The 24,622-nt window shown below is 49.7% G+C and overlaps 1 protein-coding gene across 1 annotated transcript; it reads left to right on the forward strand.

The window, feature by feature from the left end:
* Nucleotides 1-604: 604 nt before the first annotated feature.
* Nucleotides 605-15,207, forward strand: LRRC74B (leucine rich repeat containing 74B; the record flags this gene model as incomplete). Its single annotated transcript, XM_080821963.1, has 9 exons — nucleotides 605-755; nucleotides 1,428-1,570; nucleotides 2,006-2,138; nucleotides 3,054-3,260; nucleotides 7,675-7,784; nucleotides 8,730-8,845; nucleotides 10,288-10,366; nucleotides 12,891-12,986; nucleotides 15,052-15,207. The coding sequence occupies 9 exons, from the start codon at nucleotides 605-607 to the stop codon at nucleotides 15,205-15,207; spliced, it is 1,191 nt and encodes a 396-aa protein (XP_080678089.1).
* Between the last annotated feature and the right edge of the window lie 9,415 nt (nucleotides 15,208-24,622).

Below are 24,622 nucleotides of genomic sequence, written 5' to 3' on the forward strand. Positions count from 1 at the left end.
GAGGGCAGCACGGGGGCTGCAGGAACCCAGAGGACGACTCAAGGAAGGCTTCAGGAAGAAGTGACCTCTGAGCTGACACTTGGAGATTCTGAAGTTCAACAAGCAAAGTTGGAGAGGAATGTCCTGGTGGAGGAAGCAGCATAGGCGACGCTACAGCAGGAGAGAGAACTGGCAGCCAGAGTGAGAGCGTGACTCTCGCTCCAGAGAGGAGGGTGACCGGGCTTTGCAACGTTCCCCAGGCTCTCTTGTGCAGCGCGCCCGCGAACCGTAGGGACAAAAAGCAGAGGCTTTGGGGTCAGCCATGTTCCTCAGTCTGCGGAAGGTGTGAGGGCGATGCTGGAACCCTGGTGCACGCTCTCATCTGCCCAGCCTGAGTAGGCTAAAGGTCGGCCCACTCCAGCGGCGGTTTCTGTAGCAACCAATAACACCGGGTTGCCCGGGCGACGGCTCCCGGGGAGGCGCGTCTCTATTGGCTGCAGCGGGCGCCTGTTCGCTGTGCGCCACATCCGATTGGTCAACTCAGCCGGAGGGTCCGCCCATATCCCCGGGCTGCGCTCTAGGTGCTGTGCCGCACAGCTCTGGCCTCAGTGCCAGGGACTGAGAGATGGGCGTAACCATGAGGGCTCCGTGCGAGAGGTCGGGGGAGAAGGAAGAGCAGGAGGAAGAGGTGGCAGCGGCCGCTGGGCGTCTTGCTGGGGCCCCAGAGGCCGAGGAGGGTTCGGACGTTGATTCAGACTCCGACCAGGAGATGGAAGGTGCTCTCGGGCAGGGATGAGCGCAGGCCTGATTCCTCACCTAGGGAGCTTCTATAGCAGGGGTGGAGGGGGCAGGCTGGGGCCCAGTGGGGAAGAGATCCCTGTCCAGCAGGGAGCGCACCCCTCTGTGGGACACCTGTGGGACTACCGGCAGCACCTCCAGCCAGCCCCGTGCCCTCCCCACAATGCTCCTGGCGGTGTCAGGAGTTCCACCTTTAGAAAACGCCTCCAAAGTGAGCGATGTTAAACCCGCCAAACAGTGTAAGAAGGGGTGTCCCACCCCGGAATAGGATCAGGGCGAGTTTTCCCAACCCACAGGAACAACTAAGCTAATAAATGTATAGAACTTAGAATTGTTTCGATTTCTTCCCCCATAAAATATTCACAAAACATATGTGTTTTGTAATCCAGTGGAAAAGACAGCATGCACTTTGGCATCCAACAGGAAAGGTTCTAATCCTGGCCCTGCCAGGATTAACTACTAGCTGCGTGACTTTAGGGAAAGGACTTGCTTTGTCTGACTTTCAGTGTCCCTATTAGCACAGGAAGAAATACTTCTAGAGGGGAACACAGGCTGCATGGTGACACAGGGCAGGGAGTAGGCAACTGTGTCTGGGGAGGGATCCATTCTGGGGAGGGACCCACATTCATCATCTCCCTGTCTCCTATCAGGCATCCGTGGGCCTGGAGAACTGACCAAAGACACCCTCTACCTGAGATCTTGCCAGGCCCATAGTGTTGTGCCGGCCTCCTGCTTCCTGCGCCAGGGGAAAACCCCAGAGCTGAACCTGCGGCACCGTGGCCTGGGGCCCCAGGTAACCCTGGAGAGACCCTGGAGCCAGGCTTGAAGTGACAGGATCTGTGAGACACCAGCCATGGGAGTGGCCACTTCCTGAGCCCATACCACACACGCCCCAGCCTTTCTATGTGTCAGACATGCACCATCCCTGCATCTGGGTGACAGGTGGTATCAGAGCTATGACAGAATTCAGTGTGATGGTTGGGGGGTCTGCAGGGGGGCCCCTAACCTGCTGAGGGGGGGCAGCCAGGGAAGATTCCAGGAGGTGAGATCTGGGTGAAGTCTAGAAGGATAAGAAGGTGTCTCCTGGGCATGTGGGAAGGAGAGGGCCATCCAGTTGAAGAGCACTGGGTGGACTGAGCCCTGGAAATGAGCCAGGATAGTGGCCAGCTGTGTCTGGGGCCTGCACCCCTGGGAAGGACCAGGTCCCTCAGGCTCCTCTTTATCCCAGGGTGCCCGGGCTCTGGCTTCAGCATTGACCTCCAATCCCTATGTCAAGCGGCTGGATCTTCGAGACAATGGGCTCTGTGGGGCTGGTGTGGAGGCCCTGGCAGGTGCCCTGAGCAAAACCAGCATAATCTCTGGTAGGTGCTGAGCCTGGGGCAGGTGGGCAGATTTGAGTCCTCCCTTTCCTGGGGGTGTGGGCTCCCCCATAGCCAGGCCTTCTCACCCATGACCTGGTGCTGCTGGGGCAGGGGTGGCTTAGGGTGGTGGTAGACTCTCTGTGGTGCCCCCAATGCTGGATACTATTCCCCTCCTGACCCGGCCTGCTCCCCAGCCCCCTCCTCTTCTGGCCAACAACCCCCTGCTTATGGTGGCCTCCTATTGCCTAAATGCTGGGTGAGAGGGTCCTCTAACAGGCAGGTGATGGGCAATGTGAGAGAGTGGAGGGCTGGGTGGAAAGAAGTGGGGCTGGATGAAAATGCCGCCTCTACCACTGATGAGCTAGGAGGCCCCAGGCAACCTGCTCCACCTCGCTGAGCCTTAGTTTTCAATCTGTGAAATGGCCCCAACAATAGCACTTAGCCCCTGGGGTTGTGCTGAGTATGAAATGAAACTGCATATGAAGGGCTCAGCAAGGAGCTCGGCTCACATACGTGCTCCGTGCACTGGTCACCTAGGCTGTCATTGCCAATTCACAGAAACGCATCAGTGAAGACTTCTGTGGGTGTGGTACATTGCTGTCAGGCAGGAATCATCCATGGGTGGTCGCCTCACCATCACAGGTATCCTATACAGACCATGAAGTAGGTGGTTTGAACCCTGAGGCAAAGAAGCTTGTGGATACATGGAAGGGTTGTGGGCATCAGAGAAGCTGCCTGGGACTTGAGGGGATGGATCTAGCTGATGTGAGGCCAAGTCACTGCAACCCCAGGATCGTCCGGCTGTCTCGCCTCCTCCGCTGCCTCAGGCCTGGAGATTTCGGGGATAGAGGAAGGGGGAAGAGGGCAGTACCTGGCTTTGGATCCCACTGATGGAGGACTGCTGCCAACCCCTAGATGTGGACCTGTCGGAGAACCAGATGGGAGTGGTGGGAGCCCAGGCAATCTGTGCTGCCCTCATGGTGAACCCAACCATGCAGAAGGTACAACTGGCAGGGAACGGCCTGGAGGAGCACGCAGCCCAGTGCCTTGCTGAACTCCTGCTGGCTCACACAGGACTGAAATCCCTGGACCTGAGCTATAACCAGCTGAATGACCATGCAGGTAACATCCAGCCAGAGCCACCATGGGGCACTCGAGCCCATCTTCCTGGGGCAGGGGCGGGTGGAGGTTGGCAGGCCTCTCTGAACATTCATGCTCTGGCTCCTGTTTCCCATGTCCCACTTTGGCCTGCCCCTCTCTCGCTCCTTCTACACAGAACTCTTCATCCATCCCACAGATTGCTATGGACTGCTGTTGCTTGTGCTGGATGCTGATTTAGCCCCTAGTGACCTGGTTGTGAACAAGACAGAGTCCCTGGCCTCAAGGAATGCCTATTAATGAGATAATTCTCCATAATTATTGGTGCAACAAAATAAACAGGGCATGAATGAATGCCCTGATGAATTGAGATGAATGGGGATGAATGGGGACCTCTTGCCTTAGGTGGCTGGGGAGGGCCCTGTGAGATGACATTTCAGCTGAAATGTGCAGGGTGGGAAAAAAAATCAGCCATGGCAAGACCAGGGAGAGAGCATTTCAATCAGAGGAAGAGTGAACATGAAGGCTTATTTCCCAGACTGATAGATATTGGTGTGGCTGGGCTAGTGAGCCAGGAGAGAGTGGGCTGTGCTGTGAGGTGAAGCAGCTGGTGGGTTCTGGGTGAAGAGGTAGAGGGCTGAAGGCCTACAAATCTTGGTAAAAGGCATGAAGATCTTATTGCAAGTGCTGTGGAAGACATTAATTGGATTCCTTGATCTCACCACTTTCATACCCCAGGGCCTTTGCAGAGGCTATCTGCTTTGCCAGAAGCATGTACTTCTACCTGTCTGTCTTCAACCACTCCAATCAATTATAGGAATCAGTTGGGACCCGAGGTTAGGAACACAGATTCCTCCTGGGCCCTGAACCTGATGAACCAGAATCTTGGCGGGGCAAAGCCCATGCATCTACATTTTAATAGATGCCTTAGGAGATTTGTCTGATCAAGAAAGTTTGGGAATCACTGTTCTGTCTCAAGCAGCTTAGAGTAGAGGTGGTACCAACTTTGGCCTTTGAGGATCAGCCTTAAAATTTAACTGCCAGATAGCCTGTTTACCTTCTAAGAAAATTACTATGAGAAGTCTGTGAAATTAAAAAAGAAGTTGAGGGGACCTGGATGGCTCATTCAGTTAAGCACCTGGCTTCAGCTCAGGTCATGATCCCAGGGTCCTGGGATCGAGCCACTTGTTGGACTCCCTGCTTGGTGGGGAGTCTGCTTCTCCCTCTCCCTCGCTAATTCTCTCTCTCTCTCTCTCTCTCTCTCTTTCTCTCAAATAAACAAATAAAATCATTTCAGACTTCCAACAAACTAAGTATAGTTGTCCCCCTGGGCCTTCACAGTGAAAAGGCGAGCACCGGAGAGGCAGCCAGGATGGACAAGGCAGGAAGCTAAGGCCCTGTGAAGGCCCTGTGAAGGCTACACAATGTGGTAGGGCAGTCTTCAGCTCAGAAAAGACAAACTCAGCAGGATCATTTTGTTTCCTCAAGTGGGGATCTGTGGGGTGGGGCTGACTCCCTTGAAGGGTGAAGAGCTTGGGTCTTGATCTCCCCATCTGACCCAAGACAAAGATAGCACCTACCTCATGGTTGGCTACAGAGGTCATGGTCATGAAGTCCAAGCATTGGAATTTCAAGAGGCCAATTCATGTGTGTAGAGGAAACTTTTCACCCTCTAGTTGTTCAGCAAAGAAGGGGCTTACCTACAAAGCGGAAACCACCTCCCTCTCCTCCCAGTGCTAGAAATATCTGAGGAAGGGGGAAAGTACATTCCTGTACCTGAGAATCTGTGGGTGTCAGACCCAGTGCTGGGTTGGGAATCCAGAGTCCTGTCCTCAGGGAGGCTGCCCAGAGAGTCCCAGCGGCTGCCTTGCAGGGAGCTCTCCAAGGTGCTAAAGCATCTTGCGGCAGTGGGTTCTGGCCAAGCAGGCTATCTTTTTTCTTCCTTCCTTCCTCCCTCCCTCCCTCCCTCCCTCCCTCCCTCCCTCCCTCCCTCTCTTTCTTCCTACCTTCCTTCCTTTTCTTCCTTCCTTTCCTTCCTTTCTTTCCTTCTTTTCTTCCCCTAAGGATTTATTTTTAAGCGATCTCTGTACCCAAGTTCGTGCTTGAACTCACAACCCCGAGATCAAGAGTTGCATGCTCTACTGACTGACCCAGGCAGGCACCCCTGAGCAAGGTAGTTCTGCTCAGTTAGAGCATCTGTTTTTCCTCTGTGTCTTTCTTCAAACCAGCCTTATTAAACCACATGAGGAGCTATGATCATGGAGAGGGTTCCAATTCATATTCTTTTTTTTTTTAAGATTTTATTTATTTATTTGACAGACCGAGAGCACAAGTAGGCAGAGAAGCAGGCAGAGAGAGAGAGAGAGGAGGAAGCAGGCTCCTCACTGAGCAGAGAGCCTGATGCAGAGCTCGATCCCAGGACCCCGGAATCATGACCTGAGCTGAAGGCAGAGGCTTTAACCCACTAATCCACCCAGGCGCCCCCAAGTTCATATTCTTGAGAGACTTCTGGGCTGTTGGGAGAGACTGACCAGGCAAAGAGAGGTCATTAGACCAAGGCCTGGAAGAATGGAAGCACATTGGACATGGGGCGCAAAGGCAGCACAACCCAGCTGGGCAGGCAAGGCTTCCTGATGCTGTGAACCCCCGTTAGAAGGGTGAGGAGCTGTTATCCAGGTGAAGAGGGGGTCAAGAGTTCTACCCAGGGGGACAGCCCAGAGTCATATTGGTGCTGGTGCTTTTGAGCACTGGGAGCAGGTCAGACTGGCTGAATCCTGACAGAGTAGAGAACATGGTGGGTGGTGGGACTTCTGTCCTTTTTTATATGCTAAAAATTTCTCAAGGTCTCTTACCCTGCACTTCTCCTTCCTTTTCTCTCCCACAAGTACCTTCTCTCCACACAGGTGCACCAGCCTCCTCACCTCTCTGCCCCTGCCCACCTCAGTTCATACCCTACACCTGCCACTAAGGAGCCCAGCTTTGCCATTTCTTAAAGCCTCACCACTAACTGGTTGGTGCCCCAAAGACTTGGCCCAGCATTGAAGCCTCTCAGCCTCTCTCTAGTGCCCATCACTCTTACCTCATTTCAGTGGCTTCCACCCGACCTGCCAGGCCTGTGGGCATTTCCACAAGTGCTCCGTGCTCCCTCATGCCTCCACACATTTGCAGTTTCCTGTGTGTGTTCTCTGCTGTTGTGTGCCTACACAGGTGGTGAGACCCTCAATCTTCAAGATTATCTCTTTGTCCTCACTATCCTGACACCCCCCCCCAAGGCTGGGTTTTTCCCTACCCTATTCCAACACAGCCCTATTTGTAGTCTATGATAGCTCATATTCCATTCATTTGTATTTATAGTTGGACATGGATTTGAACTGCATGGGTCCACTTATATGCAAATTTTTTATAAATACAGTATTATATGTGTATTTTCTCTGTTGATTTTCTTTTTAAAGATTTATTTATTTATTTGAGAGAGAGAGAGAGAGAAATTGGGAGCATGCAGAGGGAAGGGAGAGAGAGAATCTCAAGCAGGCTCCACACCCAGTGTGGAGCCCAGCATGGGGTTCGATCTCATGACCCTGAGATCATGACCTGAGCTGAAATCAAGGGTCGGACACTCAACCAACTGAGCCACCTAGGCGCCCCCCTGTGATTTTCTCAATAATTTTTTTTTATTTAACAGAGAGAGACATCACAAGTGGGCAGAGAGGCAGGCAGAGAGAGGGGGAAGCAGGCTCCCTGCTGAGCAGAGAGCCCGATGCGGGGCTCGATCCCAGGACCCTGGGACCATGACCTGAGCCGAAGGCAGAGGCTTAACCCACTGAGCCACCCAGGCACCCCTCAATAATATTTTCTTTAGCTTACTTTATTTTAAGAATATATCATCTAATATATATAGCTTACCAAATGTGTTAATCAACACTTAATGTTCTCAGTAAGGTCTTCTTTCTGATCAACAGTAGGCTGTCAGTTGTTGAGGCTTGGGGGAGTCAAAGTTACATGAAGATTTTCAACTGTACAGAGGTTTGGTGCCCCAACCCCCATGTTGTTCAAGAATCAACTGGGGGCGCCTGGGTGGCTCAGTGGGTTAAAGCCTCTACCTTTGGCTCAGGTCATGATTCCAGGGTCTTGGGATCGAGGCTCACATCAGGCTCTCTGCTCAGCAGGGAGCCTGCTTCCCTGCCACGCACCCCACCCCCCTGCCTCTCTGCCTACTTGTGATCTCTGTCTGTCAAATAAATAAATAAAATCTTAAAAAAAAAAGAATCAACTGTATCTCCCCTATTAAATGTGAATTCCTTGAGGACAGGGCAGGACCATATTGGGTTCAACTTGGTGACTCTGCCGCCCAGCAGAGACCCTGGCACACCACTGTCATTAGTATCATTTTTTGAAGGAATGAACAGAATGAGTAAGGCCTGTCTTGGTGTTTCTGAAGGGGAGATACTTGGACCAGCCCTGGCAGAAAACACAGGACTCACCGAGCTTAATATAAGCTGGAATCACCTTCGAGGACCAGGAGCTGTAGCCTTTGCTAGGGGACTGGAGGTATGAATAGCCCTACAACCTGTCTACCCTTCTGGCCTGTCCTGTGGGGACAGGTCTCCCAGGTACCAGCTCCCTGTATTTACAGCTCTTCAGAAATGAGCCTTGGATCTTTTAAGAAGAGCTTGCAAAATATTTTGTTTGGTGATTTCAATTTTCCCAGCCCCATTTCACAACTCCCAAATACCATGCTCATTCTTGCGATGCTTCCTGAAGGGTCTACGATTGAATGTTGCATACCTTCTCTGGATATTATAGATATTATAGGCATATGACTGGTGGGGGACGTCGTGCAGTCTGGTGCTCACTGCAGGCATATGCTTCTCTGAGGTGACACCCCGCGCTCTTGGGTCCCACACACACTCTGAAAAATACCACTTGCTTCCTTGGATCTTGTGGTTCGTAGGTCTCGGGAATGGGTGGCTCCTAGCCCCTGCCAGGTTGTCCCTGGTGCCAGCTCCTTTTGTGGGGTTCTCCTCAGGAAATGGCAGCAGCTGCCTTGCGTGGCCCACTCCCCTGGGGCTGACCTGGGGATCCTGCTCCACGAGTGGCAGGTCAGGCTTTGTCTCCCAGTGCAGCCACAAGTTCCTGCCCTTCTCCCTGTCACAGTCCCCCAACAACCCTTCCCTGGAGCCCCTTTGGGATCCTGCTCTGTGTCTCAGAGAACCTGCCCTTGGGTCCCCAAGTGGGCGTGAGCCAGATCATCAAGTCTGTCTCTGAGGGTCAACCACACCCTTGGTGCTATGCTACCAGTCATTCAGGTCTCCTGGTCACCATCATTCCAGCCACAAGATTCTTACCTGGAATCTCTGACCTTCTGATCTCAGTCCATGTTTTTTTGCTCCTCAGGCCTCCTGGGCTGTGAGGCTGTGGTCCCTGGCCACCTTCCCGTTGTTGGGGGGGGGGGGTGCGGGGGTGTGGTCTCCTGGCTTCACTCTTGCATTCCAGGCAAACATCTTCCTCAGAGTCCTGGACATCTCATACAATGGTTTTGGAGATCCTGGAGCGTCTGCAGTGGGTGAGGCACTTAAGACCAACAACGTGTTGGAAGAACTCAGCATGAGGTGAGGTGTATAAAGTGGTCCCTGGCGCCTGGGTGGCTCAGTCGGTTAAGCCACTGCCTTCGGCTCAGGTCATGATCTCGGGGTCCTAGGATCAAGTCCCGCATTGGGCTCCTTGCTGGGCAGGGAATCTGCTTCTCTCTCCACCTCTGCCTGCCACTCTGCCTGCTTGTGCGCTCTCTCTCTCTCTCTCTCTCTCGGCAAATAAATAAATAAATACAATCTTAAAAAAAGAAAAATAAAGTGGTCCCTGTGTCACAGCCTCCACGTCCAAAGTCACCTGAGGGCTCAGGGACTCCAAGATCTTCCTGCTGTTTACCACCTTAATCCACAAACATACCACAGTCTAACCGTGATGGGGCTTGAGCCACAATCCAAGAGCACCCAGCTCTGTCCCCCTCACTCAAGTTCAGCATTGTGCTTTGGGTCTCATAATTCCTGCTGCATAGGCAGGGCCTGAGAATTGAAAACATATATGTAAAACAGCTTCAGTAGAGGAGTGCCAAGGAGGCTCAGTCGGTTAAGCATCTGACTCTTGATCTCAGCTCTCAGCTCAGGTCTCGATCTCAGCGTGGTGAGTTCAAGCCATGCATTGGGCTCCGTGCTGGGTGTGGGAACCTACTTCAAAAAAAAAAGCAAAACAAACAAACATGTAAACAAACAAAACATCTTCAGCAGAGACTGGTGTGGGGGAGTGCTCATGTTCTGCTCAGCAAATGACTGCTGGGGGCCTGCCCTGTGTGATTTGCTGCTGCAGGCTCAGGCGGCATCCCAGCCCTGGGCAAGTAACCAGAGCAGAGGCAGCAAACCACAGGGAAAGAGAGAGGCAGAAGCCCAGTAGGTCCTGGACTGTGTGGCCGAGCACTTCCCCTGGGGGTGCTGCTGGAGTGAGCAGGGTCTGCCTGACGCAATTCTGTCTTTCCCATGGAAGGAGCTAAGGCCAGAAGAGGCTATGAGACATGCTGGAATTCAAAGCCAGAGCTGGGGCCTGAGAGGTCAGAGGAAAGAGGGACTGGCTCGGAGCTAAAATGGCCAAGAGAGGTGCTGGGGCCAGAGCTTAGGTCCATCTGGAGAAGCAGGAGGAGAGGACGTGAGGAGGGAGCTGGGTGGTTTCCAGCACAGATGCTGTCATGCTGATAGGAATGGGGTGCTGATGGCAGGGGTGTGTGGGGGGACACGTGGGAGGACCTGCCAAGCTCTGAGGGCCTGGGGGCAGCAGCTGGCCTCTGCTAGGGAGGGGGGCAATGCTCAAGGTGTGTTTGCTGAGTGATCTCCGTGAACACTGGGAGCCTCCAGTGAAGCAGAGTCACTATCCAGTCTTTGCATACTGACCTTCCCAGGGTCCCTGGAGCATCAGTGGAGGCTGGAATGTGAAGTCCGGCTGGGTCCATGCACCTGCACAGCTTCTCAGAAGGTAGCAAAATGCTCATGTCTTTCTGTTACAGCAACAACCGCATCTCTGCAGTGGGAGCCTTGAGCCTGGGCCTGGGCCTCCGGGTCAATCAGACACTGAGGATTCTTGTTGTGAGTGGTAGCCTGATGGGGGAGGTCCCCCTGTACATGTCCACACAGATCCCTCCCCTGCCACATCTCTCCACTCCTCTGGCAGTGGAGTACACAGGTTCTAAGGCCCAGATAAGGGAGGGGGGCCTCCTGGCTTCCTCTTGTGACCCCTTCTTTCCCTTGCCATTCACTCATCCATCTCTGGCCTGGCCCATGCACTTCTTCTGACCCCTCCCTCGTCGTTCCTTCCCTCCCAGCAGTGTCACGCTACCTCCCAGCTGGCCTTCCTCCTTCTCAGCCCATCGGGTCAGCCAAAGTGTACTATTGGCCATAGTCAGACCTACCCAAGGCCTCGTGTGCATACCAGGGGTTCCCTTCCTTCAGGGTTGCCAGTGGGCTAGGAGTGGCTAGGCAGGGCTGAGAGCAGAGGACAGAGCAGGGAGGGTGCAACTGGGTGTGGAGCAGGTCCATGAAGGCCACTGTGCTGACAGCAAGTGCTTAGCTGACAGCGCTGCCAGGTCCAGGGGGCATCCAGCCCCCCTGGCTCTCGGCACCCTCAACTGGCAGAGGAGCCCTGGTGTAGTCCTCCCATCCCCAGCCTGAGACTCACTCCTCTCCCACCCACCCCTCCACCCCTGTCCCCCCCCCCCAACCCAGACCTCTTTTAAGCTCTGGATCCCCCTTTCCAGCCACCTGCTGGACAGTTCCTTGGATGTCCCATGGGTACAAAGCACAATCTGAAGGCATCATCTCTCTCTAAGCGCTGCCTCCTGTGGGTGGGGGGTGGGGGGACTTTCTCATGGAGTCAGAAGTGGGGGCCCAGTGCTCACCCCCCTTTTTTGTGAATTTTTTAAAAATATTTTATTTGGGGTGCTTGGGTGGCTCAGTGGGTTAAGCCTCTGCTTTAGGCTCAGGTCATGATCTCAGGGTTCTGGGATCGAGCCCCGCATCGGGCTCTCAGCTCAGAAAGGAGACTGCTTCCTCCTCTCTCTCTCTCTTTCTGCCTCTCTGCCTACTTCTGATCTCTGTCAAAATAAACAAAATCTTTAAAAAAAAAAAAAAAGAAGAAGAAGGGAGCCTGCTTCCCCCCTCTCTCTGCCTGCCTCTCTGCCTACTTGTGATAGCTCTCTGTGACAAATAAATAAATAAAATCTTAAAAAAATATATTTTATTTATTATTTAACAGGGAGAGGGACCACAAGCAGGGGGAGTCAGAGAGGGAGAAGCAGGCTCCCCGCTGAGCAGGAAGCCCAATGTGGGGGCTTGATCCCAGGATCCTGACCCCAGCCGAAGGCAGGCGCTTAACCGCTTAACCGACTGAGCCACCAAGGCACCCCACCCCTCCCTTTCTTTCCCATGCCTTCCATCCTTCATCTTGCTTCCTGCTGAGTCCCCAGGCTCCCTGCTCCTCCTTCTCACTTCCCCTCAAGTTCTGTGGACCTGCTAGTTTCCCATCTCTGGCCCCTCCTTCCTACCCAGAAACCTGCTCCCATCCCTCCTGGGTTTAAACCTCCCCTCTGGGTAAATCCAGGCTTAGTTGTACGGCCTTCCCTACTCACTGGGCTCCAGGCTCTGCCATAATCCCTCTGCCTTCCACCTGTGAAGCTCATTCTCTCACCCCAAGCTGCTCTGAATTTTCTACACATGGTGCAATCTCTTCCCTCTGTTTTGCTTCTCCGGCTCTTCTTGCTGAAATATGTAGCTCTGCATACCTCCCCTGTAAAGCTCAAGGCAGGTGTTTTAGCCCCTGCCTAACCTTTACCTCCCAAGGAGAAGTGATACACTCTCACTGCACTGGGTTTTCATGAGGTTTCCTTTTCCTCTCTTCCCCGCGATGGGTGAGCTCTTTAAAGGCAGGGACGTGGGACATCCCGGGTGGCTCAGATGGTTAGGCGTCTGCCTTCTGCTCAGGTCTTGATCCCAGGGCCCTGGGATTGAGCTCTGCATCGGGCTCCCTGCTTGGTTCGGGGGAGCTCTGCTTCTCCCTCTCTCTCCCTACTGTTCCCCCTCCGTGTGCTCTCTCGCTCCCTCTGTCAAATAAATAAATTTAAAAAGTAAACAAATAGGGACGCCTGGGTGACTCAGTCAATTAAGCGGCTGCCTTCAGCTAGGGTCCTGATCCCAGGGTCCTGGGATTGAGTCCTGTATCGGGCTCCATGCTCAGCAGGAAGCTGACTTCTCTCTCTGCCTGCTTGTGCTCTCTTTCTCTCTGACAAATGAATAAATAAAATAATCTTTAATAAATAAAAAAATCTTTTTTAAAAAAGTAAATAAATAAAGGTAGGGATGTGCCCTGTGTGTCCCTATCTTTGACATCTGGCAGAGTTGGGCATGGGGGGCTACTCAGCCAGTGTATACTCTCTTCCCCTCTTCCCTGGCCCAAGAGCTTCCTGAAGGGCATTCTGTGAGCAGAGACAACTTCTGAGCTGAGACAGTGGGGCTGTCCTGAGTCACTTCAGCAGACATGAGTTGTCTTCTTCCCTTTGGAGTTGCCCCACCAGCCTCCCTGGGCTCGGTTTTTCTCAATTGTGTGTGTGTTTCTCAGATGTCCAGGAATCCCATGCGAGGCGAAGGCTGCTTTGGAGTTCTTAAGTCTGTCCGGGAGAATCCAACATCCGCCCTAGAACTCCTGGATTTCTCCGTAAGAGCTTTTCATTAATCTCATCTGTGATCCTTGCAACAGCTGCATGAGTTATCATTTAGAGGAAGCAAGTGGGAATTAGAGAAATCAAGTGCCCTTCCCAGATGCTTAGTGTGGCTGAGTCTGAGAGCCACCACCCCCAGGCCAGAATTTGGGTCACAGAGCCACTCTGGCTCTAGTCCCACTCCAGACTGGAGGGTACTGCCATGGTCTCACCTCAAACCCCTGCCTGGGTTCTTCATTGGCCGAGATAATAGGTGGCTCAGAGGACACAAAGCCTGCTGTTCACTGATGTTTGGATTTGCAGGTTCAGTACTTACAAAGTGTCCCTGCCCCGCCCCCTGGTCTCTCCTCTCTGCAGGCAGATCATGGTGCTGGAAGAGTCACTCATGTGGCCTTGAGGGAGATTAAGACTCCTTTTCATTCACTTGTGCCTTTTTTTTTTAAGATTTTATTTATTTATTTGACAGAGAGATCACAAGTGGGTAGAGAGGCAGGCAGAGAGAGAGGGGGGAAGCAGGCTCCCCGCTGAGCAAAGAGCCCGATGCGGGGCTCTATCCCAGAACCCTGGGATCATGTCCTGAGCTGAAGGCAGAGACTTTAACCCACTGAGCCTCCTAGGTGCCCCCACTTGTGCCTTTTTAATATAGAAAACTAAAAGCAATTAAACATTAAGGAGAGAATTCCCAAATGTGAGTTATTAAAAGGAAGTCTAGTCTTATTCTAATTCTGCTTATTCTAGTTCTGGTTGATGTCAACCCAGATTTAAGTCAAAACCTTTCCAGAGACTTTTTTTTTTTTTACAGTTCCAATCCTTCAGGCTTGGAACAACTGATGCCGAACAGCCTTATTGCTTCCTTCTGCCTGCCCAGTTTCTACAGCTCCAAAGCCAAAGATTAGCTTGCCTTGACCATGTCCCTCCTGCTCTGAGAATTCCTGTTAGCATTGGCTTCTATCATTTAAAAAAAAGGGGGGGGTGCACCTGGCTGGCTCAGTTGGAAGAGCATGTAACTCCTGATCTCAGGGCTGTGAGTTTGAGCCCCACATTGGGTGCAGAGATCACTTAAATAAATATTTTAAAAAATAAATAAAGGAATGATATATGAAACTGTTCAACAAAACTATGTGATTATTCAGTATAATCTATGGTTAGTATCAGGAGCATTTAATGTAATGGAAACACCACAGAGGTGAGAATCAGACAAGCCTGGGACCAAATCCTGAGGCATCAATACGGGATCTTCTGAATTGAAGAGTATTACTAGTCTAGATGCAATGTACTATTTTCCTGTTCCTTAACTGTTATTAGTCTAATCTCCACAGCCTAGATTTTCTCCTCAGCTTTAAGGGAAACACTTTTTTCTTTTTTTTTTTAATTAAGATTTCATTTTTTTATTTGACAGAGACAGAGAGCACAAGCAGGCAGAGTGTCAGGCAGAGGGAGAGAGAAAAGCAGACCCCTTGCTGAACAGAGAGCCAACTTGGGGTTTGATCCCAGGACCCTGGGATCATGACCTGAGCCAAAAGCAAATGCTTAACTGACTGAGCCACCCAGGTGCCCCTAAGGGAAACACTTCTAAATCCTGACAGTTCATGTAAAACCCTTCCCAGGTTTCAGCCTTGTCTTTAGGTGAAATGGGGCTAAAATCTTCCAGCCAGGCTCATCGTGAAGAGGGGATGAGCTAGCAGACCCCACAGGAAAGGTCTGTGTAGAGAAAGACCCCATTGGTGCTAGTATTCTTCCCCTCACTCCCCTTGCTTTTCGTTTGTTATTGAGGAATAACGTCTATCCTGAAAAGTGCAGGTGGATTAGGGCTGTGAATTTCCACAGACAGAACACACCTATGCAATCAGCCCCCAGATCAAAAAATAGTGCAGGCCCCAAGGAGCTCCCCTGGAACCACTTCCCTTTTCTACTTTAATGTTTTGGGAAGTAATGACATTGTCCTTCATATGAGAGAAGCTGCCCTAAGGTGTTTCTTCAAAACTTTGTGTGTATAAGTGAAAAAACAGTGACGTTCTTGGAAGGTGATGCTGTACCGCCTTGTAATGGGTTTCTCTGCAGGAGATCCAAGTGGACAGAGAGTTTGATGACCTCGCCAGCTCAGTGAAGGTACTGCTTCCAGCACTCCATGTAAAGACTGCTGCCCACAGAGTGAAATACAAAAATGAGTTACTGCCAGTCTTCACCCCGTCCCTACCAGCGTCTGTCCCTAAGTGACTGGTAGGTGGCTTCCTCATCTCACACTGGCCACTTCAACGTTGAGGGTTCTTGGCCTCACAATGCCTTATTACCACTCGAGTCTTCAGTGAGTCCCCATGTTAACCAGGTAGTAAGTCCTGTTGAGCCCACCTTGATGAAATTTTGGACACCTGTACCCTCCTCTCCATCCCATGGCCTCTGTTAATGCAGAGTCTGGGTCTTCCTTCGATCCTGCTAATTTGTGAAACTTGTACTGTGTGCTACATATTGAGCTGGGTATGGGGTCAGAGATGTCCAAAGTCCCTGCTCTGGTGACTTCAAGAGACAATCAAAGTACAAACTCAACTTGCCGGAATGCAAACCGACCCAACTTTTCTGGCAGGCGATTTATCATCATGCACACGGGGCTTAAAATTGCCTGTGCTTGTTGATTCGATGGTCTGCAGAAATAACCAGAGCTGCACAAAAACACTGATGCCCAGAGATGTTCAATGAAATGCTGTTTATATGACGAGAATTGGAAATAATCTAAATGCCCACTAACAAGGGATTGGTTAACTAAGATTTGGAAGTCTGTGAACATTAAAAACCAAGTGTTCAAAGACCATCTAGTAATTTATGAAAGTGCACATGATTGATGTTAAGGGAGAAAATCAGGATAAAAAAAATCACATGGTTTGTTTAATAGTTCCTTAAAAGATCAAACATGTAGTTTATCCCAGACTCAGCAATTCCAAACATAGAGAAAGGAAAACATATGTTCACACAAAAACTTGCATACAGATGTGCACAGCTTTAGTCATAATACCCACAAAGTACAAATGCCCACCAGCTCATAAATGGATAAATAAATTACAGTATGCCCATACAGTGGAACACCCCTCCAATTTGGCCCTAAGAAGGCATGAGATTTGGGGTGATTAAAATGTTCTAAAATTGATTGTGGTAATGGTTATACAACTCTGAATATGCCAAAAGTCGTTGAATTGTACATTTTTTTAAAAAAGATAAGTTTATTTGTTTTAGAGATGGGGAGGGACAAAGGGAGAGGGAGAGAGAATCTCAAGCAGACTCCCTGCTGAGTGTGGAGCCCAATGCAGGGACTTGATCTCACAACGATGAGATCATGACCGGAATAAAAAACAAGAGTCAGACACTCAACCGACTGAGCCACCCAGGTGCTCCTGATTTGTACACTTTAAACAGGTGAATTGTATGTATGTGAATTGTAGCTCAATAAAGCTGTTTACAAGAAAAAGGAATGTGGTATCATGCTACTACTACAGCAATGTATTATGTATCAAGAAGGATGTATCATGCTACAACATGAAGGGACCTTGAAATCATGCTAAGTGAAAGAAGCCATTCACAAAAGACCATATATTGTATGATTCTGTTTGTATGAAATGTCCAGAATAGGCAGGCCTATAGCGACAGAAAGTAGATTAAAAGTTGCCTAGGGCAGGGGTCACCTGGCTGGCTCAGTTCATAGAGTGCCTGACTCTTAATCTCAGGGTTGTGAGTTTGAGTTCCATGTTGGGTGTAGAGATTATTTTAAAAAAATAAAATGAATTTTAAAAAAATAGGGGTGCCTGGGTGGCTCAGTGGGTTAAGCCTCTGCCTTCGGCTCAGGTCATGACCTCAGGGTCCCCGCATCGGGCTCTCTGCTTAGCAGGGAGCCTGCTTCCCCCTCTCTCTCTGCCTGCCTCTCTGCCTACTTGTGATCTCTGTCTGTCAAATAAATAAAGTAAAAATCTTAAAAAAAAAATAAAGAAGTTGCCTAGGGTTGGGGAGATGGGAGTGACTGGGAGCTGACAGTGAAAGGGCAGGGGTTTCTTTGGGAGGTGATCAAAATGTTCTAAAATTGATTGTGGTGATGGTTGCACAAGTATGAATATACTACGAACTACTGGATTGTACACCACTTTAAATGGGTGAATTGTCAGGTGCCTGGCTGGCTCAGTCGGGAGAGTTTGATTTCTGGGTTGTGAGTTCAAGCACCACAATTACTTAAAAATAAAAAAAATAAAAAATCTAAAAAAAGGGTGAATTGTATAGTATGTGAATTATATCTCAAGAAAGCTGTTACCAAAACAAAACAAATCCTATTGTTGGGTCCAGATTGTGTAAAAAACATGTAGAAGTGTATACATGCAGGAAAAAAAGACTAAAAAAAAAAACCTGACATATTAAAATGTTTATTAATGACCCTGGGGTTGAGCCCCAGGTCAGACTCCCCACTCAGCTGGAAGTCTGCTTATCTCCCTCTCCCTCTGCCTCTCCCTCTGCTTGTGCTCTCTTTCTCTCTAAAATAATAAATCTTTTTGAAAAATAAAATTAAAATGTGATAGAGGCTATAATTCAATTATTTTTGTGGTACAGTTGGAGCCCTGAGACGGGAGGGTGCTATAAACTGAATTGAGCCCCCCTCAATTCCTATTTTGAAGCCCCAACCCCCAGTGTGACTGTATTTGGAGATAGGAGGTAACTGAGGTTAAATGAGGTCATAAGAATGGGGCCCTACGCCTGGGTGGCTCAGTGGGTTAAAGCCTCTGCCTTCAGCCCAGGTCATGATTCCAGCATCCTGGGATCGAGCCCCGCATTGGGCTCTCTGCTCGGCGGGGAGCTTGCTTCCTCCTCTCTTTCTGCCTGCCTCTCTGCCTGCTTGTGATCTCTGTCTGCCATATAAATAAATAAAATCTTTTAAAAAAAAAGAGTAGGGCCCTAATCTGTTAAGATAAGTGTCCTTAAAAAAGAAACACCAGAGAGCTTGCTCTCTCCTCCACCCCTGTAGGCAGATACAGCAAGAAGACAGCCTTTAGCAAGTCAGGAAGACAGACCTTGCTTGAGACCAACACTTCCAGAACTTGACATTGCACTTCTAGCCTCCAAAACTGTGAAAAAATAAACCTCTGTGCTTAAACTAACCAGTCTATGGTGTTTTGCTATGGCAGGCGAGCTAAGACAAAAGGATTCACTCTCCTGGGGAGAAGCAGGGAAGATTGCTCCTGATTTCTGTGACTCTCCCCTGACCTCCCTCCATCTCCCTCCTTCCTGTTGCCAAAGTTGCCTTTCAAAGGGCAGACCTAATCATACTATTTACATGTTCCCAAGGCCTACAGATAAATTCCAGCTCCTCTGTCTGGTGTGTCCCACTGCAGGGGTTGAGTTCTCCGTCCTTCTCTATGAAGAAGATAAGGGTCTGCTCCAACACACTCTGGGGAATCGCCAGGAAGGGTGTGGCATTTGGGTGCTAAACCGAGGGTAGGCCAGAATTCCTCTTACTCTGCTCTTCTCAGAAATAAATACACATTGGATCCTAAAGAAAGTTGAGTCAATCTTTACGGAATGAAAGAACCAGGTAATTGTTCCAAAGTCCCCCAAAATGGACACTGAGCTACAACCCAGCTCTTGGGGGTGCGGGGGAGGCTGGAGTATACCCTTCCACTCCCTTGTTTCTAGAAACCCAGTTCATATTAAAGAAGGAACCAAATCCCAACTGGTTCCCGGGTGTTGGATGGCAAAGGCCTTTCTACACCAGAAATGGGGTGGACAAGAAAGAGGGTGCAGACTTTAGGTAAAAAGCTGGCATCTATCTTGATAGTTCAGATGAAAGAATGAACACTAGAGGTTAAACCCTCCCCAAGCACGACTCGACCTGCTAGGGAATGGAGTAGGCCCTAGAGACAGGAATGTTCACTTATTCAAAGGATCATGACCCCACTAGCTAACTCACAGAACAGTTAGGCATTTAGATGCAGCTGATCAGCACTATCCCAAACACACAATCACCAGGTGCTCCTAATGAAACCTCTAACCTAAGAAATAGGTTTTTCAGATTCCAAGTCCCCCGAGATAGAGCACACTTCCGTGGATGGGAGGAAGCCACCTCAAGTAACAAAGTAACGTCTGTGAACATGATTTCATGGGCCTCCGATCAACAGCGTCCACCTTCTCAGGAGACCCCTGACCCAAATTTTGCCCTTAAAAATCCTCCTTATAAGGCATCAGGAAGTTCGGGACTTTGAGCATTGGTTTCCCATTCTCCTGGGTGGCACCCCACCAATAAATAGTCTATCTTCACGGCGAAAGCTCGGTGCCAGTCCTTTACTGGCTAGCTGGGCAGGGTGAAGCAACTGTCCTTTGGATTGGTTACAGGCAGATGATGGGCAGACCTCCAAGAGGGTGGTCATGTTTGCAAAGACCTGAATCAGGAACAGGCAGATGAATGGGCCTGAGGCTCCAAGTGAGAAGGAGACACAATCTTGACTTGAAGCCATTCGCACACTGGGGACTTAAACGCATGAAAATGTCCAGTGCCCGACGCAGGGAAAACCACGGCCACTCCAACCTAAAGGCCGAGGAGGCACAAGAACTCTCCGCCTTTGGCTAGGCGGCAGCCTTCCCGCCACAGCCGCATCCAATCTGAAGGCGCCATACTCCGCGAGTCAAGCAATGGCCAATCGGAAGCGGGATTCCAGGCTTCGGTCCGCCCCAGGCGCTGACGACCAATTGGCGCCTGCGCAGCAGCGGGCCAATCCCCAGCAGCGTGCACAGTCCGGTGGCGGCAGTTGGGCGCGTGGCGTTTGTGGCGGCAGTTGAGGGCGAGTAGCGGCGTTGGGCAGCGGCTGAGCTCACCATGGTAAGACCCCAGGGCCTGGCCTGCATTGGCAGGACCCCGGCCACTCTTGCTCTGTGGGCGAAGCCCGCCACGTGAGGCGACAGGGAGGGGCAAGACTAGGACGGACGCCGGACCGGGGTTCCATGGCGGGGGGCAGGCGTCGGCTGAAGAAGGGGCTGGGGTGCGCACGGAAGGTCCGGGGCTGAGGGGAGGAACAGATCGTCATCCTCTCGCTTGTCTTCTGGGTGTGTGGGCCTCAAGGGCAGCGGCGACCTGCATCATCGGATTGTCTGATGTTGCGGGGGGGTGAGGGTCGGCAGGTGCAGGTGGCGCCTCAGAAATTGTGCCGTGAAGGAGCCAGGCTGGCAGCTGGGTTTTTGGGGTGGCCTTGAATCAGCCTCTGAGAAGACCAGCCATAGTGTTGGGCTTCTGAAGACTGGAGGGTGGTTCTCAAATTTTCGGGTCCCAGGACATCCCTACGGTATTACAAACGATCCAGGACTCCAAGGAGCTTTTGTTTTATGTGGGTTACATCGATAAGCATTTGTCGTGTTAGAAATTTAAAACGAGAGGGACGCCTGGGTGGCTCAGTTGGTTGGGCCGCTGCCTTCGGCTCAGGTCATGATCTCGGAGTCCTGGGATCGAGTCCCGCATCGGGTTCCTTGCTCGTCGGGGAGCCTGCTTCTCTCGCTGCTTCTGCCTGCCTCTCGGCTTGTGTGTACTCTCTCTCTCTCTCTGGCAAATAAAATCTTTTTTTTTTTTTTAAAGATTATTTATTTTTTTATTTGACAGAGAAACCACAAGTAGGCAGAGAGGCAGGCAGATAGGAAGGGAGAAGCAGGCTCCCCGCTGAGCAGAGAGCCCGATGTGGGGCTTGATCCCAGGACCCCGGGATCATGACCCGAGCCGAAGGCAGAGGCTTAACCCACTGAGCCACCCAGGCGCCCCAAATAAATAAAATCTTAAAAAAAAAAAAAAAGAAAAATTTAAAACGAGAAACTAATTTGTTCACTTGAGGCAACACATGTTAACATAAATTACAAATATCCAAGTCAGAATAGCCATAGTTTGTCAACTCTTTGTGGGAAAATAACATTACATGGGAAAAGCAGCTAGTTCCATTGACAACTCAAAACACACAAGTGCCGTTTCTCAAAGACAGCTGTATTTTAGTAGGTACAAAAGTACTTTATGAATATTTTCCATTTCGTCACAGTTCTTGAGGATAGAGATTTTTTTTTTTAAGATATATTTAACTTTAGAGAGAGATAGCATGTGGGGGGGAGAGAGGGAGAGAGAGACTCCTCAAGCAGACTCCCTGATGAACACAGGACTGGATCCCAGGACCCTGAGATCATTACCTGAATTGAAATCAAGAGTCAGACTCTTGCGGGGGTGGGGGAGGGGTTCGCCTGGGTGACTCAGAGGGCTAAGCCTCTGCCTTCAGCTCAGGTCATGGTCTCAGGGTCCTGGGATTGAACCCCACATCAGGCGCTCTGCTTAGCAGGGAGCCTGCTAACCCCTCTCTCTGCCTGCCTCTCTGCCTACTTGTGATCTCTCTCTCTCAAATAAATAAAATCTTAAAAAAAAAGAAAGAGTCAGATGCTTGGGTCACCTGGGTGTCTCAGTCGGTTAAGTTGCTGCCTTTGGGTCAGGTCATGATCCCAAGGTCTAGGGACTGAGCCCTACATCCGTCTCCCTGCTTCTCCCTCTGCCTGCTCTGCCTACTGCTCCCCCTGCTTGTGCGTGTGCTCTCTCTCTGAAAAATAAGTAAATCTTTTAAAATAAATGAAATAGGGGCCCATGGGTGGCTCAATTGTCAAGCGTCGGTCTTGGGCTCAGTCATGATCCCAGGGTCCTGGGATTGAGCCCTGCATTGGGCTCCCTGCTCCGCGGGAAGTGTGCTTCTCCCTCTCCCACTCTGCTTGTGTTCCCTCTCTTACTGTGTCTCTCTCTGTCAAATAAATAAAATCTTTTAAAAATATAAAAGTAAAAAATAAAGAAAAATTTAAAAATCTGCTTAAAAAATAAAAAGAGATGCTTAACTGACTGAGCCACCCAGGCGCCCCGAGGTTGGAGATTTTATAAAATCAATAATCATTTTTGCTTCATTACGAACATTCTTAAATGAAATTGGCCAATTGAACTTTTTTTTTTTTTTGTCTTTTTACTGTGAGTACATAAATGTGAGGAATCTAATGAACACTGGTACAGTTTGGTGCCACTACCTTGATTTGTGCTCAAGCACCAGCAGTTTTACCCACCTCCAATTATGCACCATCAATGCAGTTGTGAACACAGTGAGAAGGACTGGTCACCTCAGCAGTCCCGACTACGGTATTGCTTTAATTTCCATGTATTCTGAACAGGTGTATGGATCTCCAGTGGCCTGGCAACTCCAGATAACTTTGAGGACTGTTGTTGGGTAGGGGATCAGTAGAAACAATAGATCATTGATAGGAGGAAACATAGTTTTATTGTAAAGTGAAGGAATGAGGAGAGCTTCTGCACATTTGCTGGCTGGAAGTTGAAACTTCTGGGTAAGTAGGGAACGAGGTTATCTGGTAAGAATATGAAGAGAACAGTTGGGCTGGAGCTTGAAAAGAACACAGGAAGTTTCAAATTTTTTTCAGTGAGGAGATAAAGCTGACTAAAGAAGTGTAAGATTTTGGGGCACCTGGGTGGCTCAGTGGGTTAAAGCCTCTGCCTTCGGCTCAGGCAATGATCCCAGGGTCCTGGGATCAAGCCCCGCATTGGGCTCTCTGCTCAGCAGGGATCCTGCTTCCCCCCCTCTCTGCCTGCCTCTCTGCCTACTTGTGATCTCTCTCTCTGTCAAATAAATAAATAAAAATCTTAAAAAAAAAAAAAAAGAAATGTAAGATTTTAATGATCCAGCTGAGGTTGGCAATGAATTTATAATGGCTTTCTGTTGAAAGCTAGGAAGGGGGTGCCTGGGTGGCTCAGTGGGTTAAAGCCTCTGCCTTCAGCTTGGGTCATGATCCCAGGGTCCTGGGATCGAGCCCCACGTCAGGCGCTCTGCTCAGTAGGGAGCCTGTTTCCCCTCCTCTCTCTCTGCCTGCCTTTCTGCCTACTTGTGATCTCTGTCAAATAAATAAAATCTTTAAAAAAAAAAAAAAAAGAAAAGAAAGAAAGCTAGGAATGATTTTCCTGACTGCTTTTGATTTGTTTCATTGGTTAGATAATCAGGTGAAGGTGGCCTGGGAGATCACCTAGCACATTGGTTGCCCCCCCCCCTTTTTTAAAGATTTTTAAAATGTATTTGTCAGAGTGAATGGATGAGCACAAGCAGGGGGAGTGGCAGGCAGAGGGAGAAGCAGGCTCTCTGCCAAGCAAGGAGCCTGATGCAGGACTCTATCCCAGGACCCTGGGATCATGACCTGAGCCAAAGGCAGCCACTTAACTGACTTAGTCACCTAGGTATCCCGTGTCAGCCTCATTTCATAAAAGAAGAAATTGAGGGATTTTCTCAGGGTACAGAGCTTACTGCAATCATAGCGGGGCTGAGTGAGTAGAAAAACCAAAGTCAGGCATTCTGTGAAGTATAGGCTGCTTGGATTTAAGTAAGGCAAAGTGAACAATACGGATTTGCAAATGGTGTGATTGGGTGGAGTCCAAGACTTGCCAGAGTGTTGTTGACTTCCTTCTCTGAAGAAATGAGTTGTCATTGGAGTTCTTTCTGGAATTGAATGCTTCCTTCTGGGATAGATTCTTGGGAGATTGCAGCATAGTGTGAATCTCTGTGCCCCTAATTTGAGATACGATGCTCGTGTAATAGAAAACAGGACTTCAAGTTCTTGGTGTATTGTACATTAGGATTTAGGGTAGATAGGACACTTTGAATTTAATTTGATTTCCTCTGTGTATTTGTAAGGATAATGTGTCTAAAATAGAACAAATGATTAATGACTGTGCAGTTAGGTTCCTGTCAGGAAAGGTATGATGCAGTCAAAATATGTACTTTGAAGAAAATCTTTAAAAAGGTACTATCTATAAAGCTATGGGCAGGGTCTAAGGAAACCACCAAAAGATGGTGCAATGTTGTAGCACTTGTGATGTCTGGTACCCTTTAGCTCCTAGCTTTGAAGGTGAAGTGAGGGAGTGGTTACTGGAAGTTAAGAAGGTAGCTTTATGAAAAGCACTGTCTGCTAGAAGTTCCTGGCCTTGATAAACACTCAAGGAACCCATGGAAGTATGGCAGGAGGGAGCCAGGAAGTGAGCACCCTGACCACACTGTCCTCTAAGCTCCCTGTCTCCTGCTGATGCCTGCCATTGGCTAAAGCAACCAGAAGCCAGGGCAAAGCAGCCCTTTTAATGTAGTCCACATGGGTCAGCCTCCCTGAACACAAACCTAGATGGAGAAAAATAAAGGATATATGTAGACGGGTAGATAGAAGACACACATACGGTGACCAGTGGCACCTGAGCTGTGGTAACGTGTGTGCTAGTCCACTTGTCCTTCCCTGAGTCTATATTACCTGTTACCCGGTCTTTGGACAGGACACCATCAAGAACTAATGTTCTTTAGAGACTAAGTATGACTAGTGACAATGCAGAGCTTATTATTGACAGGACACATACAGTCGCAAACACTTTTGTATAGGGGCTAAGTCTGGCACTTAGTAGCTAGGGTGGTTTAGAGCACCTTAGTTTTCACAGTGACAAAAGGGTCACATAAGCCTTCTGGGAAAGGCTTGTAAATGATTTAGATGATGAAACATATATATGTTATTATGTTTTGCATGCCATATAGTGTCGATTGCCTTAAAAACAAGGAGGTCTCAAGGTTTGTGT

This window comes from Martes martes, assembly GCF_963455335.1.
Source record: "Martes martes genome assembly, chromosome: 13".
NCBI classification, from domain to species: domain Eukaryota; kingdom Metazoa; phylum Chordata; class Mammalia; order Carnivora; family Mustelidae; genus Martes; species Martes martes.